At 37.2% G+C, this 17,508-nt stretch overlaps 1 protein-coding gene across 1 annotated transcript in view; it reads right to left on the reverse strand.

Annotated features, from left to right (window-relative positions):
- LOC308397600 (E3 ubiquitin-protein ligase rnf213-alpha-like) overlaps positions 1-17,202 on the reverse strand; it is a 68,113-nt gene extending 50,911 nt beyond the window's left edge. Inside the window, exons 1-14 of the mRNA XM_080883573.1 lie at positions 17,101-17,202; positions 16,214-16,332; positions 14,783-15,318; positions 12,573-12,772; positions 8,504-8,769; positions 8,109-8,365; positions 7,531-7,722; positions 7,248-7,440; positions 4,845-4,900; positions 4,558-4,717; positions 1,677-1,775; positions 1,473-1,595; positions 1,124-1,310; positions 640-813 (exon numbers count right to left, since the gene is read on the reverse strand). Coding sequence (XP_080739699.1) covers positions 640-813; positions 1,124-1,310; positions 1,473-1,595; positions 1,677-1,775; positions 4,558-4,717; positions 4,845-4,900; positions 7,248-7,440; positions 7,531-7,722; positions 8,109-8,365; positions 8,504-8,769; positions 12,573-12,772; positions 14,783-15,318; positions 16,214-16,332; positions 17,101-17,200 — 2,662 coding nt within the window. The 5' untranslated portion in view covers positions 17,201-17,202. The remainder of the gene's footprint in view (positions 1-639; positions 814-1,123; positions 1,311-1,472; positions 1,596-1,676; positions 1,776-4,557; positions 4,718-4,844; positions 4,901-7,247; positions 7,441-7,530; positions 7,723-8,108; positions 8,366-8,503; positions 8,770-12,572; positions 12,773-14,782; positions 15,319-16,213; positions 16,333-17,100) is intronic.
- Positions 17,203-17,508: the final 306 nt, after the last annotated feature.

A 17,508-nucleotide genomic window follows, 5' to 3' on the forward strand; every position in this document is an offset into this window, starting at 1 on the left:
TAATGCTCCATAATACATAACACAACTGAAATTTTGTTATCATTTTACTTGTACATTTCCTGCCACACACACACACACACACACACACACACACACACACACACACACACACACACACACACACACACACACACACACACACACACACCTCTTTGTATTCCTGGGTTGTGAATTAAACAGATTAGAAACCATTTATTCAGTAAATATGCAAATATCTTTGTTTACCTAGATTTTATCAAATAGACCATTCAAACTTCTGCTGATTTTAAAGAACATTGGCTGTTATTAATTTGTTCGTGGTACTGGGAGCAATAACACGCTTTACATTTTATGTGAAACTGCAATGTAACTGTAGAGAGTTTATTCATGTAACGTCATTTTTAAAATTGCAAATTGTGTTACTAAATTCAAATGTCTAGATAACTTTCATTTCATACTTTGGGATGTGTTGTAGAAGGTGAAATAATAATAATATTAATAATAATAAAACAAATCAAACACAAAACAACAAAAACTCTTCAGAGGAAAAGAGTAGTGCACAGAAACAATCTGAAGTAATGGGAAGTAGACAAAAGAGTGAAGAAAAGAAAGAGGAATGCTAAGCAGAACTGGCAGAAGTAGATAGATATTCGTATTCACCTGTCTTCAGCAAATCAAGAAATTCACGTTTTCTCTGGAAAATGTGAAGTAGAGCTTTAAACTGAATGTCTCCATTGAGGAACTTTTCTGATACAGATTTGAATGCTGAAGCCCCCAAAGCTATCATGGTTTGTGCTTCATCTGAAAATGATTCAACCAGTCCCTCTCTAGCACCTGGAAAACAAGAGTACAAAAACCCAAACACATTTTACTGACTTTTTAGATAAAATAAAATGAAAGTCTGTTTATGGCTTTCTACATTTATTTTCTAAAATTTGTTAAATAGATATACTACACAAATAACACATCCAGCCTTACAAACCCACAGCCTGGCATTTACGTTCACATATTTATGTAAAATATAATATAAACATGAAATGGGCACTACACAGAAATGTGCAATTAATATTATGCTAGAGAGTAACAATAATCTAGACATTAATAAAGAGTAGTAGTACATTTTTTTTTCAATTTTAAAGTTTACCTGCCAACTGGAAGATAGTTTTGGCCATGGGCCAGTTCATAAGATACTCAAATATTGAGTCTTCGCCTTGAATGTACTCTCCATTGACTTTGGGCCATGACTCCACCACAACAACAGACATGAGCTTCAGAAACTTTGTGATATTATGTCTTTTCAAAAGATTCAACACCCCTTCACCAGATTTATCCTAAGCAGAAAAAAGGGAATAGGTTAATGTGTGTGTGTGTTAATATGAATTTATAACTTTTTCTATTAACCCCCCCCCCCCCCCCCCTCTCAATTTCCATTGAATGTACAATAATATCATGTGAAATTAATAAGCATTTTTCAAAATTTTTTGAAATCATACCTGGCAAATACGTGCAACTGCCTCCAGTGCACATTTCTCCATTGTGCTGCATAATGATGGACATGTATTGCTCGCCTTTTCCATTGTGGTACAGTATATTCCAATTTGATTTACATAATTTTCCTAGCACACAAGCACATATCATCAATATGTTTTTCAGGTGCACATGCAATGATGACAACTCAAATAAAAATTCATTCTTACTTTTTTCAGTTTGCCTTCAAAATCCTTCATGAATGTACTTCTCCAGTTTTTAGTGTGTTCCTCACGACTAAAAGATACTGTCAGGATATTGCTCCATACCTACAAAAAAGATGTGCATTTTAATAGATTATTGCAGTGTCCACTAATAGGCATGTTAACTTGTGCTTGATAAAAAAAAGTATGAAAATGTGAAACTCTGAAATTACAGTCCAGGAAACAAAAGACTTAAACTGCTCAAATTTCACAGAAGATTGTCTGATACCACCACCACCAATTGCAGTGGCATTAGACTTAGATGCTTGACAGTAACAACTGGTCCTAGTATTTACTGTTTTTTTTTTTTTTTTACTGTATTTACTGTTTGTTTATTGTTTGTTTGTTGCTATATTTAAAATGATAAATGACTTGAAATGATTCTGAAAAAGGAGAGGCGAGGTAAAAAATTTTTTTCATGAAATTCGTTTGATTTTAGTTCTCTTTTTTCAAAAACGAATTCATAGTTGTAGATATGTCAGGCTCTTTTTATATGTGTAAAACAATGGCTTAGAGCAGACTGTAAGCCTAAATAAGGATCAAGTCCACACTTGATCCGTACTTTAATGCACCTATCACACATGCTATTCTTGTAGAAAAAAAATATTGTATTAATGTGCTTTACTTCACAGAAAATAAATGTGGTACACATTTAATTAAAAACAAAAATGAAGCAAAACAAAAGCAATTAAAAGCAAAATGAGACTATTGTTCACTTGCTTTGGTCCCCAACTATGAAGATGTTTTGAGATGGGCAAAGATGAGGCCACAAGGTATATATAAACTACCGGTCATATTTTTCAACACATCTTCTCCTTTAATCCCCAAAAGTTCATTCTGTTCACCTGGACGTAGTGTTTTCAGTGGGAGAAATGTTTCGTCACTCATCATTAATATCCAGAGAATTTACATATTAATGATCAAGCAACTGACCTCCCATCCCATTTTTCTTTCAGTGGTGCAGGTTTCAGTCATTATGCAAATGTACTGTTTATAAGATTGGGGAAACCTGCAGTCAGCTGAGACTGAAGAAGTCACTTGGATGAGTGACGAAACATTTCTCCCACTGAAAACGTCCAGATGAATAAAATCAACTTTTGCAGATTTACTTCCCTGGATGATTGAGCATGAATCAAGACCTTCTCCTTTTATGTTTCTTCTTGATTTTCATGACTATTTACATTGTAGATTCTTACTGAAGGCAACAAGACTATGAATGAACACATGTGGAATTATGTAGTAAACAAAAAAAGTGAAATAACTCAAAACATGTTTAATATTTTAGGTTTTTCAAAATAGCCACTCTTTGCTTTGATTGCATTGCACACTCTTAGCATTCTCTCTCTCTGAGCTTCATGAGGTCGTCACTTGAAATGGTTTTCCAACAGTCTTGAAAGAGTTCCCAGAGATCCTGAGCACTTGTTGGTCCTTTTGGCCCTTTTGCCTTCACTCTTCACTCTCATCCCAAATCATCTCGATTGGGTTTAGGTCAGGTGACTGTGGAGGCCAGGCCACGGTGCAGCACTCCATCATCCTCCTTCTTGGTCATGGCCTAGAGGTGTGTTTGAGGTCATTGTCCTGTTGAAAAATAAATGATGGTCCAACTAAACCAAACCGGATGGGATGGAGAATGCTGTGGTAGCCATGCTGGTTCAGTGTGCCTTCAGTTTTCAATAAATCCCCAACAGTGGTGCCAGCAAAGCACCCCCTACACCAACTCTGTGTAGCATTCATCTGGGTTTTAATCTGAGGTGCGATTTCTGAGGCTGGTGATGAATTTATCCTCAGCAGCAGAGATGAGTCTTGGTCTTCCTTTCCTGGGGTGGTCCTCATGCAAGCCAGTTCCATTTTTGACGGTTGTTTCAACTGCACTTGGGGACACATTCAAAGTTTGAGCAATTTTCCAGACTGACTGACCTTCTGTTGCTAAAGTAATGATGGACTGTCATTTCTCTTTACTTAGCTGGTTGGTTCTTGCCATAATGTGAATTCTAAGAGTTATCTAATAGGGCTGTCAGCTGTTTACCAACCTCACTTCTGCACAACACAACTGATGGTCCCAACCCCATTAAGAAGGCAACAAATTCCACAAACAAACCCTGACAAGGCACACCTGTGAAGTGAAACCATTTCAGGACTACATCATGAAGCTCACTGAGAGAAGGCAGAGGCTTTGCAGTGCTGTCAACAAAACAAAGGGTGGCTACTTTGAGGAATGTAAAATATAAAACATATTTAGATTTATTTATCTTCTTTTTCTTTGCTACATAAGTCCACATATCTTGCTTCATATCTTTGATGTCTTCAGTTTGTATCTACAATGTAGAAAGTAGTAAAAATTAAGACAAACCATTAAATGAGAAGGTGTGTCCAAACCTTTGACTGTTAGTGTACATTGATTCCCTCGTTTTTGTTTTGTAAGATGAGCTATATCTAAGTTCACTATAAAGTGGCTACTGTGCTGAGCAGAAAAGTCATAAATTATTTTTATGACACCATAACAGAGAACAAGATTACTCAATTTCTACTTACCTTTATTTCATTGGGTACAGAAAACGGCAAATGATTCCATTCATTGAGCAGTTTATTACTGAAAGTATTTCTTCGCCACTTCCTCATTGTTTCTAATGTCTCCCAAAATGACTCTTCCTGAATTCGTTCTTTTGTCTGTAACAGTTGTAAATTTCTTTATGAAATAAAATAAACTAAACGCTGTCAATGTGATAAATCTACATTTGTATTTAAGCATTAGAATTGAAGTATTCTTTGAATTTTGAGGTTTAGCTAAAAGAAACATAAAGACATTTTGCTCATACGGTAGTCCAACTGACTAACAAGCAGCTCTGACCTGGGAATCATTGTGGCCGTAGACCTTGGCTATCAGACAGACTAGTTCAAGGAAGTGGAGAGGAAGGTCAGAGTCATTTGGACCTTTTGTGAAATTACAGACAGAGCCAAGAAGCATTACTGCAGTTTTCAGGCAACACTCTCCATTTTTGTCATCGAAACTAGGAGAAGAAAACATTACATTATTGTTTGAGGAAAGACTGCTATCAGCACTGACGCTGAAAATCAATATTGATCCTTCTTCAGAGATACTGGGTTATAATGAAAGACAGAGGCTTTTTATTGTACCTGTTATTTTGGCGACTTTCTCTTTTGATGACATGGGATGTCAAATTTTTCAGAACCTGTAATCAGAATCATAGAAGATATTAACTGAATGTGAAGACACATAGCTGTTAAAGGCAACAACACACATGCCACTGGATATAAAATCTAGAGACTTCAGCTCCTGCTCCTATTCTGAAATACAGGGAGTGCAGAATTATTAGGCAAATGAGTATTTTGTCCACATCATCCTCTTCATGCATGTTGTCTTACTCCAAGCTGTATAGGCTCGAAAGCCTACTACCAATTAAGCATATTAGGTGATGTGCATCTCTGTAATGAGAAGGGGTGTGGTCTAATGACATCAACACCCTATATCAGGTGTGCATAATTATTAGGCAACGTCCTTTCCTTTGGCAAAATGGGTCAAAAGAAGGACTTGACAGGCTCAGAAAAGTCAAAAATAGTGAGATATCTTGCAGAGGGATGCAGCAGTCTCAAAATTGCAAATCTTCTGAAGCGTGATCATCGAACAATCAAGCGTTTCATTCAAAATAGTCAACAGGGTCGCAAGAAGCGTGTGGAAAAACCAAGGCGCAAAATAACTGCCCATGAACTGAGAAAAGTCAAGCGTGCAGCTGCCAAGATGCCACTTGCCACCAGTTTGGCCATATTTCAGAGCTGCAACATCACTGGAGTGCCCAAAAGCACAAGGTGTGCAATACTCAGAGACATGGCCAAGGTAAGAAAGGCTGAAAGACGACCACCACTGAACAAGACACACAAGCTGAAACGTCAAGACTGGGCCAAGAAATATCTCAAGACTGATTTTTCTAAGGTTTTATGGACTGATGAAATGAGAGTGAGTCTTGATGGGCCAAATGGATGGGCCCGTGGCTGGATTGGTAAAGGGCAGAGAGCTCCAGTCCGACTCAGACGCCAGCAAGGTGGAGGTGGAGTACTGGTTTGGGCTGGTATCATCAAAGATGAGCTTGTGGGGCCTTTTCGGGTTGAGGATGGAGTCAAGCTCAACTCCCAGTCCTACTGCCAGTTTCTGGAAGACACCTTCTTCAAGCAGTGGTACAGGAAGAAGTCTGCATCCTTCAAGAAAAACATGATTTTCATGCAGGACAATGCTCCATCAACGCGTCCAAGTACTCCACAGCGTGGCTGGCAAGAAAGGGTATAAAAGAAGAAAAACTAATGACATGGCCACCTTGTTCACCTGATCTGAACCCCATTGAGAACCTGTGGTCCATCATCAAATGTGAGGTTTACAAGGAGGGAAAACAGTACACCTCTCTGAACAGTGTCTGGGAGGCTGTGGTTGCTGCTGCACGCAATGTTGATGGTGAACAGATCAAAATACTGACAGAATCCATGGATGGCAGGCTTTTGAGTGTCCTTGCAAAGAAAGGTGGCTATATTGGTTGCTGATTTGTTTTTGTTTTGTTTTTGAATGTCAGAAATGTATATTTGTGAATGTGGAGATGTTATATTGGTTTCACTGGTAAAAATAAATAATTGAAATGGGTATATATTTGTTTTTTGTTAAGTTGCCTAATAATTATGCACAGTAATAGTCACCTGCACACACAGATATCCCCCTAAAATAGCTAAAACTAAAAACAAACTAAAAACTACTTCCAAAAACATTCAGCTTTGATATTAATGAGTTTTTTGGGTTCATTGAGAACATGGTTGTTGTTCAATAATAAAATTATTCCTCAAAAATACAACTTGCCTAATAATTCTGCACTCCCTATATATCACGAGACAAGGCACTTTAGCCAGTCACAGGTCTTTGCATATCAGAATAGTTGAGTGCTATAAATAAATTTAACCAATAAATCTGCATAATAAAACATTCATTTGCGAAATGGATTACAGTGAGAACTTGGCAGAGGAGGATTATAACCCTGTATTAAATCAAAAGTCAGTGTTGACTTTCATTTTTGGAGTTGCTACTTGGGTTTAGAATTTTTTTTGTTTCATTTTATTTTTAATTATTTATGTTATCTATGTATTTTGTCTGGCTTGGGGGAGTTTTGAACACAACACTCAGTCTCTTGTCACATAGCAGACATAAACCCCCTCACAAAAACTAGAAATTTTTTTTTTCATATTAAAAACAGCCACAGTCAAAATAATAATTAATAATATTAACTAATTATAAAATGCTATTAATTTAAAATTGATTAATTAATAATAATTAATTAAATAGTATTATTAATTAATAATTTATTTCTATAGAACTGAGGGAAGCTACATGACGTGACAACAATTTAATTTTATACAGCCAAGTATTACTTAGTTCTATAATATTAAATATAAGTAAAACTTGATATTAATATTAATTTTAATTTCACTTTGCTATTTAAAACTCTGTTTTTATTAAAACAAAATAACTGTTTTAAGAATAAATACCTTGTACATGGGTTGAGTTATGCCAGATTTGATGTTGAACTGCAAATAATGAAGAATGTCTAGTAGTTCAACTCTCACACTGGACATGAAGCTCATTAGGTCATCCACCCGTATGAGACACATCCAAGAGTGCACAAGAAGACGATCAATGGCTGCCAGGTATGCATGTTCTTTCATGATCTCAATCCAATTTCTAGTTAAAGGGGTTAGGGTCAGAGCAGAAAAAATGGGACCAGACAAATTTAATTACATTTTAACATCTTTATGGGGGATAAGCACTTACTGTGCGTAGCTGGGTACTTTGATTCCCCTCAAGCCTCTCCAAGATTCAGATTGTGGATTCAAGACTGGGGAAACTGGCTCAAATGGTTTGCTTTCTCCTCTCAGTAGATGAATCAGAGGGATGACCAAGACCCACTTCTCAATATGGTGGTTTATAGCAGTGTGGCAAAGGTTCTCCAGTGCATCTGCAACTCTGTATATGCAGCGAAATCAGCAAACATACAAGACCAGCAAAAAATTCACATAATACAGGACAGGAGACATTCATTTTTCCAGATATTTTAACAGGAGCACTACACTGGAAAACCCAAAACATTGTTTGTTGCACCAGTCCAATCAGGTCCAATCAGGTTGATCAGATTGTAATAATGTAATGTGTATGTGTTAGTCCCCGTAGGGAAATTGACGATAACGGATAAATTGCGGCTTTGTAACTATTGTATATAAACAAACACATTTTATAATGTTTTAGTAAATTTAGACTTTAAACTGGTTTGTTCTTGTCTCCCATATTATCTTTGTAAAAACACAATCATTGTCACAATGTTTATGCTTAAAAATAAACCACACACTAATTACCTTTTTTTATCTGTCAAAGGATTTGCAAAGTTTTCCCAGAAAGTGGCAAACTGGCCCTGCGCCAATTCAGGCAGGCAAAGAAGACGGCATAGAATGGAAAGTTTATCTCTCATGCTGTCCTTCAGATGCATGTTGCAGACCAGCAAACCAATAATCCCTGCATGGAGATTTGGTAGCAAGGATTGTACTGTTTCACTTTTCTTTCTGGCCCTAAGACCAATAATTTCCTCTAGAAACTTTTTTAGAAGGTTTTTAATCTGGAAAAGGCAAAGGGTGAATATCAGAAAACATGGGAACATTGGAAAACATTCAGTACTTTATCTTATACTGTTGGATTATGGATGTAATATGTTGAAACATAAAACATAAAACACAACATAAAACACATCATTTACCTGTTCTGAGCCATATGGTAATCCCCACTGTTTTTCCATACCATCATGAAGTAGAGGATAAGTGTATGTATGAATGAACTGTTGCAGCAGGAGAAAGAAGTTTTCTACATTTTGTTCATTCCAGGTTGTGAGAAGATCAAAGATTATTTTTAACATCTCCCAGCCAGCTTGGTCTCTCCCTTCCATCACAGTTTTTTTTGCAGTATTCCAGTACCAGGCAGTGTTTAATTTGGGATGGATCATATCATCATATTGATGCCATTCACCTTTGAAGCACAAAATATGCCAAGTTTAGTAATGGTTAAATGTATTATTCAGTTGGTCCATTCATACTTTTGGGGGCATATAAGATTAGAACATTTAGGCTTGTGCATATTGAATTTTAATAACCACAGAACTTTATATACTTTCTTTAGTTTCTAGTCCCTAGGTTTCTGTTATTGTGCCTCCCCTGTATTCCGCGTTTATGTCTAGTCTCTCTTGTCTCTATGTTCGTGCATCTCCTGTGTCCCCAGTCAGTCATGTCTACTTGTCTCAGTGTCAAGACCAATGACTTTCTACAGTCATTGGTCAAGACCATGTCTCTTTGTTGGTCTCATGTTTCCTGTTTTACTTCGACAGTCCCTCGTCCTATGTTTACTGTATTCAGTTTTGCATCCTCCCTGTCTTGTTTTGTCAGATTACTCTCAGCTACGTTTCCCTCCTGTGTTTCATTCCCTTGTTATCCTTGGTGTATTTAAGCCCCGTGTTTTCCTCTGCCTGTTGTCGTGTTGTCCCATGTGTTGTGTGTTCCGTCATATTTTCCAGGTCCGAGCTTCTAGGTCCCAGGTTTCTAGTTTCCCAGTGTTTTGTTGTTAGTTTTCCATTTTAGGCTATGTTTTCTTATTTCTGGTATTTGAGTTTTGTCACAGCCTAATAAAAGCTGCCCCTTTTAGTTTACTTCTTTGTGTTCGTTAGTCCTGCATTTGGGTCCTCTTCCTGCCTGCTAGGGCTGTGCGATATGACCAAAATCTCATATCTTGATATAAGACATTTCTCATCCCAACAGCGATACATATCACAAAATAGTGCATTTTCTGTAAATTCTGTGACTCTTCTTGACTTGACTTGTGTGAAGTGTTTCCAGCTGGGCGTTGTGTACCTGGAGTCGAGTGTTTTGACCCATGCATGAAACTATATATTTTTAAGTTGTAACGGCTGCCATTTTCTTTGGGAGTATTTATTACATGGTGTGCTGTGGGAAAAAGCCTGTTCTAACATTTACAGTGGGGCAAAAAAGTATTTAGTCAGCCACCGATTGTGCAAGTTCCCCCACCTAAAATGATGACAGAGGTCAGTAATTTGCACCAGAGGTACACTTCAACTGTGAGAGACAGAATGTGAAAAAAAATCCATGAATCCACATGGTAGGATTTGTAAAGAATTTATTCGTAAATCAGGGTGGAAAATAAGTATTTGGTCAATAACAAAAATACAACTCAATACTTTGTAACATAACCTTTGTTGGCAATAACAGCGGGCAAACGTTTACTATAGGTCTTTACCAGGTTTGCACACACAGTAGCTGGTATTTTGGCCCATTCCTCCATGCAGATCTTCTCGAGAGCAGTGATGTTTTGGGGCTGTCGCCGAGCAACACGGACTTTCAACTCCCGCCACAGATTTTCTATGGGGTTGAGGTCTGGAGACTGGCTAGGCCACTCCAGGACTTTCAAATGCTTCTTACGGAGCCACTCCTTTGTTGCCCGGGCGGTGTGTTTTGGATCATTGTCATGTTGGAAGACCCAGCCTCGTTTCATCTTCAAAGTTCTCACTGATGGAAGGAGGTTTTGGCTCAAAATCTCACGATACATGGCCCCATTCATTCTGTCCTTAACACGGATCAGTCGTCCTGTCCCCTTGGCAGAAAAACAGCCCCATAGCATGATGTTTCCACCCCCATGCTTCACAGTAGGTATGGTGTTCTTGGGATGCAACTCAGTATTCTTCTTCCTCCAAACACGACGAGTTGAGTTTATACCAAAAGGTTCTACTTTGGTTTCATCTGACCACATGACATTCCCCCAATCCTCTGCTGTGTCATCCATGTGCTCTCTGGCAAACTTCAGACGGGCCTGGACATGCACTGGCTTCAGCAGCGGAACACGTCTGGCACTGCGGGATTTGATTCCCTGCCGTTGTAGTGTGTTACTGATGGTGACCTTTGTTACTTTGGTCCCAGCTCTCTGCAGGTCATTCACCAGGTCCCCCCGTGTGGTTCTGGGATCTTTGCTCACCGTTCTCATGATCATTTTGACCCCACGGGATGAGATCTTCCATTTTCTGATGATTGCTCCCACAGTTGATTTTTGCACACCAAGCTGCTTGCCTATTGTAGATTCACTCTTCCCAGTCTGATGCAGGTCTACAATACTTTTCCTGGTGTCCTTCGAAAGCTCTTTGGTCTTGGCCATGGCGGAGTTTGGAGTCTGACTGTTTGAGGCTGTGGACAGGTGTCTTTTATACAGATGATGAGTTCAAACAGGTGCCATTCATACAGGTAACGAGTGGGGGACAGAAAAGCTTCTTACAGAAGACGTTACAGGTCTGTGAGAGCCAGAGATTTTCCTTGTTTGAGGTGACCAAATACTTATTTTCCACCCTAATTTACGAATAAATTCTTTACAAATCCTACCATGTGGATTCATGGATTTTTTTTTCACATTCTGTCTCTCACAGTTGAAGTGTACCTCTGGTGCAAATTACTGACCTCTGTCATCATTTTAAGTGGGGGAACTTGCACAATCGGTGGCTGACTAAACACTTTTTTGCCCCACTGTAGGTCTAAGGTTTATTTTGAGCACTTGACGGCTCTTTTTTGCTTGCCATCCGTAAACTCTCTCCATACTCTTTCACATGATTCTTGCGTAGGTGGTAGAAGAGAACAAATTTATTGCTGTAAACAGTGTATTTTGTGACACCACAAAACAAACGATAGCGTATGATATGAAACAATAGATGTTTTAATTTCATCATCTGATATATTTCGTCATATTGCACAACCCTACTGCCTGCCACAGCAAGTTGCATGACAGGTTTAGATCTAAGTTGATAGAGAGAATAAGCCACAGTCCTACATGATAAAATCGGTCCTAACCTGATTTTCATTCACTGATTGAATCACAAGTTAGATCTGGTGGTCCATGACAATGTAAAACATATTACACTTATTTTCAGATTTTTTTGTGATTCTTACTTTCTTGTTTCGCTGTTGCTATCAGAAAGGTTGGGTCTCAGGCTTTTAATTTGAGGATGTACATTTGCTGCTACAGCTGTGTTCCAGTGACACCAATGAAGTCACTGTGGTGAGCTGTTTTTTTGTGAATGAAAAATTAATGAAACAACGAATAAAGGATCACTGAAGTTATTTTTGCTCCTGCTTAAAAAATAGGGAGTACGCGGTAAAGCAGGTCATCTAATAAGATGGTTCTGTCCCTGGCTTCTCCCACCTTCAGTCAGCATGCCTAAATATCCTTGGGCAAGACACTGAACTCCAAGTTGCTCCCCGAAGTGTTCAGAGTGTTAATATGTGTGAATGTTAGACACAAAGCACTTAAATTTAGAAAAAAGGTGCCTGTATGAATGGGTGTCAATGGGTGAATGAGGCATGTAGATAAAGCGCTTTCAGTACTAAAATTCACCAAATTCTCAATCTAATGAAAATTGTACATATGAATAGTTAGCAAACTATCAAGAAATACTTTACTGAGGTATTTCAAAAGTTCAACTATTGTGGTATCAGAGGAGAGAATATGTGCAAATTGTGGTTCTGGTGTCAACAACTGACTGCAGAGGAGGGTTCGTTACAATAAAACCATACTCTCACAGAGTAAAAATAGTATAAACATCTCTCCAGTGAAAATGTCTGCTGTTTGACCAAGTAGACCAAAGGTTGCCTCCATCCTTACTTGGAGATTAGCACTGGATTAAGGTGAAAGAGGGTTTTTTGTTTTTCTCTGTTTTTTCCATTTATTAAATAAAGTAATTAAATCTAATATTTGCTAAATCTGTATTAATAAGATGAATTCACCTTCTCTTGTTAAAAGTTCTTGTTTGATTGACAGGCATCTGTTGATGAAGTCATTTTTCTCTTCCTGGTAGATGGCCTCATAAATGAACTCCTTTTTACTGTGCTTGTAAACTGCATATTTGTAGGGTATACGCTCATGAAGTTTTTCCTTGGGAATTTTAACATGTCTTTCAACAAGATATCCCTTATCTCCACGAGACCTATTAAACAGAAAGTTATTGTTAGAGATGGGACATACAGATGACAAATAATGTAATAATTCGATAAAAGCTAATATAGTTTCTATACTGGCAAAAATAGGAATATTTGATCACATCTAAATTCACTCTCGTTGGTTTCCGGTGGAGAATATATAAAACTATTGGTTTGCAACAGTTGTGGAAAAAACAAATAAACAAACAAAATACCTGGGGAACATTTCGATGCAAGCATCCCAGTTTCCTAACAGTGCTGCAGATTTTAACACAACAACGTCTTTCTCTGGATCCAAATGAAAGTCATTAGAAACGACAACGTGAAAATATATAGATATTCCTTCACTGACTGATGAACTGGAATAAAAGGAAAGAAGCAAGTAAATAATTTCATGGTTAAAAATATTAACTCAAATATGTATATTCTACATCCTGTTACTTACTTTTGTGGTCTCTGATGGCCCACTTGGACATCACTATGATGGGGAGGGCAGGATGAAGTTGGTGGCCTAGAGCCAACTACATCTTTTTTGCCTGGTTGCTGTTCTTTTGCCAGATATGCACCTGTGTCCTTATTTGAGTTAGTGGAAGTAGCCTTATAAATGTAAAAAAAAAAAATGTTAAAAACCCCCCAACAATAATTATTTCTTAATGTATGAATAAAATAAAAATAAAACTCCTTAAGTCCTTCTACTTCTGAAAATTGATAAGTAATTAATATTACTTAAATTGGTTTCAGATTGGAAAAAAACATTTCATAAATGTTACAATTTAAAAATCTTTGTCCTCATGTTATAATTTTGCATTTTTGTATTAAATTCAGTTTGTCAATTAAAACTCTGTATTTGACTTCATAATACCTCACTGCTTTGATGATGTCCTTTGTTACTGGGCTATGATTTTTATATAATTTTTGTTGTTATAAAATTGAATATTTTCTCTTCATACTATGATTTTACATTTCTGAATAAAATTCAGTTTGTCAGTTAAAACTCTGTATTTCACTTCTGAATACCTCAGTGTTTTTGGTGGTGTCCTTTGTTACCGGCGTTGTGGAAACAGATAGGTTTGTTTCAGGTGTTGCCTTACTGCGTAATTCAGAGTCACTTTCAGCAGTCACAGCAAGATGTCCCTCTTTCTTATTACAAGACTCTATACCTTGAGGGAAAGCAGCTAATTTACTTTCTAGCTGTGTCTGCAGAAGGGATGTGGATCTGCTTCCATTTTCTGCTTCAACTTGGGTTGCAATGTTGTCTGGTGTTGTAGAATGCTCTCTGTCTGGCTGTGATTCAGCAGCAGCCAATTGTACCTAAAGAATAGCTACAGAGTTAGTTCACCAAATACCTATTAAAATTTTTAAGTATTTATTGAGATAGGGTTTCTCTGGAAGCAGAGCCTACACTGTTTTTGTAATTAATCCTAATAACATGTTATCTCTAATACACACAGAGTTGTGCCACTTTTTAGTTCAAACATGATGTTTGTCTTTGCAAACTCATAACTAAAGGGAACCAGTAAGTTAGTCCACTGTCTGAACAAGACAAACAGGACATTGTGGAAGCTGAACTTGAAGGTCCGGAGAAACTGGTTCTTGTATTTTTGAGATTTTTTTTTTTTTTTTTTACTGCAGTTGAAGTTGAAACAAGCAGACAAAACAATGTTTTACTTCCAGAAAGAAAAATCTGTGGTTTCCTGTTTAACTATTGCTAGATAAATATATTCCTTAATAAATGATTTGTTTTGTTATAAAATTCAATATTTTCTCCTCATACTATGGTTTTGCATTTCTGTATAAAATTCGGTTTTAGGTTAAAACTCTGTATTTGACTTCATAATACCTCAGTGTCTTTGCTGGTGTCCTTTGTTACTGGGCTGGGTCTTGAAGACTTCTCTGAATTTGTGGTATTTTGATCATCTGAATAACACGTCTCAACTCCTACTTGGTCTTTTTTCCTGTCAGCCTGTTTTGTGAACGTATTTTGATCTGTGTTCATGGAGTTTTTAGTATCAGCTGACTTCCGAGAGAGATTTTGAATCTCATGAGATGTTGTCTTGTTTGCATCTTGGTGTGGGGCAGGCTGTGTTGCTGCCTTGGCTTCTTTTAATATGTCCTCAGATGATTCAGGGACAGTAGACTCAGCTTCTTTGGTTATTGGGGAATCTTTGGAGTTAAATAAGGGTCCAGAATGAACATCACTTCGCTTGTCAGAAGGAATTTGATATGGATCCGGGGTGTCATCTTTGTCTATATCTGATGAATCCCTTGTTTGATGTGCTGGTATTTTACTGTGGGCAGATGTAGCGGAGGGTGTTGTTTTAGGAACAGACAGGTTTGTTTCAGGTGTTGCCCCACTGCACGAGTCAGAGTTAATTTCAGCAGCCACAGCATTTTGCTTCTGTTTCTCCTCACAAGCTGCTAGTTCACTGTCAAACTGTGTCTGGTGAAGAGATGAAGATGCACTCTCATTTTCCACTGTGGCTGGGTCTGCATTGCTATGTGATGATGCAGGACCTTTGCTGTCCAGCTCAGAAACATCAGTAGCCAACTGTCCCTGAAAAAAACTACACAGTTAGTTCAGGAAATACCATTTCAAATTGATAATTTCTAGAAGCAGAAATTAAACACTTTTTGTATTACTGTGCTATAAAAGGGTAGAGAGATGGGAGGCTAATGCAAACAGCAGAGACACATTTGAAGTTAACAAAAAGCAGGTCTTTAATGTGGCTTTTCATGTTACAACGTTAAAAAAGAACAGGTGGAAATAAGCACATGCTGTGTTGTGTGACAAAACAAAGCAAACAGTCAAATACAGGGTACAAAGACACAAACAATTTAATCAGGGGAAGAGAGGACACAGGGGTAATAAGACACAGCTGAAAGTAATCAGCGTAGACGAATAAAGCTCAAAGCAGGACACAAGAGACAAGAACTTGCAAAGTAATACAGGAAGTAACATAGAACTAAACACAGAAGCAAGAAACACACACTTAACACAATACAGGGGAACACTAGGGAAGGCAAGAATAACATGTAAATTCTAAACACTAACAGAAAGTAGCAAAAACTAAGGATTAAGGATCCTAAAAGACTAAACGTAATACTGAGTCAAAATAAAACCAATCAAAAAATGCCTACAAGTACATAACTCAAAAGAAATTCAAACAAAAGTCAAACTTATAATGACTGTACAGTAATTAGAGTTAATCCAATTAGATCTTGGTACAATAAAATAACCATGGCAGAGGGAAAAAGAAACACCACCAATTACAATTATAAAATTCAGAAAACCCTTAAATAGGAGCAAACCTGGGTTCTTGTGCTCAAAGTACAAACACCAGTCAAAGCTAAACTTGGAAGGTTTGCAAAAGGATTTTCTTGTATTTTTAATAGGGTGTTTACTGCTCTGGATAATCTTGGTGTAAAACAGTATTTTTTTTTTTTTTTACCTGTATTTGGGTGGTGTTTTCCTTTATACCTTTATCTTCTTTTGGAGCCTGGTCTTGATCCTCCTTTTGGCTTTTCTCCTTGGCTGTGGTTGAAATTATATGTGTCGATGTGGCACCATCTGTTTAACAATTAATTTTATGTAAGTTTTATATATATCTATTCAGAGTGAACATGGCATTGGAGATGATGCAGTTTTTTTCCTTATTCATATGACCATGACCTTTGACCTATGACCACGAAGCATTACATTTTCAAATGCTATAATTTGTTATCTTTACCCAGTGATTAACTGAATCGAGCAAATTGGACTGATATCTTTGGCTTGTATAAGCTGTAAAACTTTTTAAGATTTTAAGATGTATTCCTGTGGTGTGTTATTTTGTGAAACTTTCTGGCATCATTGGGATGTCATAGGGTGTTGTACTGAAAAATAAAAGTGTCTTGTACAGCTCTCCATGCCCTATCGTATGATATATTACTTGATATGGTTTCTTGATTTTTTTTTCAGAGTCAATTTTGACAACAAGGAAAGTTAAGATCAAATGCTTGGCCAACCTAGGTCCTTTAAGACCTAGTATATTGCTGTGAAGTTGGAAGACAATCCATAAAAAATTGGGGGTATTATGAAGTTCTCACCAAATTTTAAATAATGAAAACTGTGGACGGTATACTGTTAACAAACAGACAAACAAACAAAACTGATTACATACACCCTCCCTTTGGGGGAAGACCAATGGAAATGACGATACTTGTGTTTCAGACGATTATCAGAACACTGTCATTTTCATTCTAGTTAAACATCCACCTACCGTACTGTTTTATGGTTGCAAATGAACTCCTTGAACTAGGGTTAATATAAGTTGTACTATTACAACAGGAAACTTACCTTGAGCCTTTTTTTGAGACAAAAGAAATAACTTGTTGCCACATTCAGGGCAGAATTTAAATGTCCTGTCCACTTGAGTTCCACATTCGGTGCAAAACATGATTGCCTGAAAAAAATAACATTATAAATGACAGAAACATTGTAATGCCCTTGAGCATCGTACGTATAATTCAAGCTCTTTCAAAAACTGTTTTACCAAACTGATTGATATCATCTTATCTTCTGTATGTTATAATAAGTTAAATAGGCGGCAGTGTTGAGGAATTTAAAACATTGAATCTGTGTTAACGTTGTTGTCCGTCAACAATTTACAGTGACATGATTTTAATGTCAGACTTTAAATACTGCTACACTGCACACATTATTGAAAATAATGCATTTCTATATTTTGACATATTCAATGTGATA

Source organism: Rhamphochromis sp. 'chilingali', assembly GCF_963969265.1.
Source record: "Rhamphochromis sp. 'chilingali' genome assembly, chromosome: 5".
Lineage (NCBI taxonomy): Eukaryota > Metazoa > Chordata > Actinopteri > Cichliformes > Cichlidae > Rhamphochromis > Rhamphochromis sp. 'chilingali'.